The 2,274-nt window shown below is 50.8% G+C and overlaps 1 protein-coding gene across 1 annotated transcript in view; it reads right to left on the bottom strand.

Moving 5' to 3' along the window:
• Positions 1 to 1,333: 1,333 nt before the first annotated feature.
• The window catches only part of PPP1R13L (protein phosphatase 1, regulatory subunit 13 like), a 19,866-nt gene continuing 18,925 nt past the window's right edge, over positions 1,334 to 2,274 (bottom strand). The window contains exon 13 of the mRNA XM_011963156.1: positions 1,334 to 1,919. Within this exon, the coding sequence (XP_011818546.1) occupies positions 1,881 to 1,919 (39 nt within the window). The 3' untranslated portion in view covers positions 1,334 to 1,880. The remainder of the gene's footprint in view (positions 1,920 to 2,274) is intronic.

Raw genomic sequence — 2,274 nt, 5'->3', positions numbered from 1 at the left:
GTCTCAAACTCCTGACCTCAGGTGATCCGCCCGCCTCGGCCTCCCAAAGTGCTGGGATTACAGGCGTGAGCCACCACACCCGGCAATTTTTTTTTAGACAGAGTCTTGCTCTGTCGCCCAGGCTGGAGTGCAGTAGCGTGATCTCGGTTTACTGCAACCTCCACCCCCCGGGGTTCAAGCGATTCTCCTTTCTCAGCCTCCCAAGTAGCTGGGATTACAGGTGCACACCACCACCCCGGGCTAATTTTTGTATTTTTAGTAGAGACGGGGTTTCACCATATTGGTCAGGCTGGTCTCGAATTCCTGACCTCAGGTGATCCATCTGCCTCAGCCTCCCAAAGTGCTGGGATTACAGACCTGAGCCATGCACCCGGCTTAATTTTTTTATTTTTGATAGAGACAGGGTCTCCCTATGTTGTCCAAGCTGGCAGAGATTTTTGGTTGTTTGTTTGTATGTTTGAGAGGGAGTTTTGCTCTTGTTGCCCAGGCTGGAGTACAATGGTGCGATCTCAGCTCACCGCAACTTCCGCCTCCTGGGTTTAAGCCATTCTCCTGCCTCAGCCTCCCAAGCAGCTGGGACTACAGGTGCCCACCAGGCTAATTTTTGTGTTTTTTAGTGGAGATGAGGTTTCACCTTGTTGGCCAGGCTGGTTTCAAACTCCTGGCCTCCAGCAATCCACCCGCCTTGACCTCCCAAAGTGCTGAGATTACAGGCATGAGCCACCGTGCCTGGCCTCTCAACCTACAATTTCAGCACACAAGGAAACATCCCACCGTGAGTGAGAACCAGCAGACACAACAAACTGTAGGATTAGCTGCCTCCAAACTTCAGGTGATACAATTATCAGGCATATATTTGAAACTAAAGGACACAAAAGAATCCAAAACATAAAACAAAGGATTGGACTTGTGTGAAAAGAATCCCTTAGAAAGGGCTACTTTCAGGCCGGGTACGGTGGCTAATGGCCTATAATCCCAGCACTTTTGAAGGCCGAGGTGTGTGGATCACCTGAGGTCAAGAGTTTGAGACCAGCCTGGCCAACATGGTGAAACCCCGTCTCCACTAAAAATACAAAAAGTAGCCGGGTGTAGTGGCGGATGCCCGTAATCCCAGCTACTCGGGAGGCTGAGGCAGGAGAATCGCTTAAACTCAGGAGGCAGAGGTTGCAGTGAGCTGAGATTGCGCTATTGTACCCCAGCCTGGGCAACAGAGCAAGATTAAAAAAAAAAAAAAAAAGAAGAAGGGCTACTTTCATACTGCTTTGCCAAAAATCCTAACCACAATGATGAGCACGTATTGAGTCAAAACAGAACCAAAAGAAAAGAAAGTCAATTTCTGTGCAAACTACTTTTATTTATAAGTAAAGTTTCCCTATTTTGTTTATAAACATTAAACCAGTGCTGTGTGAAGGCACTTAATTGGGGAGAGGAGGGGCAGGGATCCTGGTAGAGACCAATGTTTCCCACCCAGACCCCAAGACTGCTGGGAGAGATGGAGTCAGTGGTGACCCCCAGAAAAATCCAGTGGTGTGGTCGCCCATCCCAGGCTCTGCTGGGCAGGTGGGTGGCTTGCTGGGGGATGTGATGGTGGCAGTAGGCATGGGAGGCACTTTGGACGGGATCTGATTTGGCAAAAGGAAGTGGTTTCCTCTCCCCAGTGATTTCCAGCCCCTCCCGGACCTCCCAAGGCTAAGGCAGATTCCTAAACTTAAGGCTGGGGTCCCCCTTCTCCCCTGAACTTCCAGGAGAACAGAGAACCGGTGGCGAGGACCACCACCAGCAGGGTGAGGGGTGCAGATAAAGGCAGCAAAAAACGGGGTGGTCTGCAGGGAAGGCGGTTTGCTTGTTTCTGTCGGCCTCAGAAACCTCCTTCTATCCTGCTAGACTTTACTCCTTTGAGGCTTCACCCTGGGGAAGAGCTGGGGAGAGACAGGATCTTCAGACATCAGGAGCTCCCACCACCTCATCCCACACACAAATCCACTGCCTGTCTCCATCCTCCCACCCCTTCCTAAGGGAACCTCTCAGCACCTCCCAAACTGCTCCAGAATCCAAGTTCTGTGTCACCTCCAAGAACCAGACAGAAGCTTCCAATCAGAGCCTCCATTGATGAAATGGAATATTTCCAGTCGCTCCTAACTGCCACAAGGAGAAGCCCACCTCTCTCTAACACCTTGGCTGTCTTTTTGGGTCCCACTTCCATATTTAAAAAAGTCTTGGCCGGGAGCAGTGGCTTAAGCCTGTAATCCCAGCACTTTGGGAGGCTGAGACGGG

The sequence above is a fragment of the Colobus angolensis genome, unplaced genomic scaffold (genome assembly GCF_000951035.1).
Source record: "Colobus angolensis palliatus isolate OR3802 unplaced genomic scaffold, Cang.pa_1.0 Scaffold60, whole genome shotgun sequence".
NCBI classification, from domain to species: domain Eukaryota; kingdom Metazoa; phylum Chordata; class Mammalia; order Primates; family Cercopithecidae; genus Colobus; species Colobus angolensis.
The sequence above is the reverse complement of the archived record's forward strand: the minus strand, read 5'-3'. Positions and strand labels throughout refer to the sequence as shown.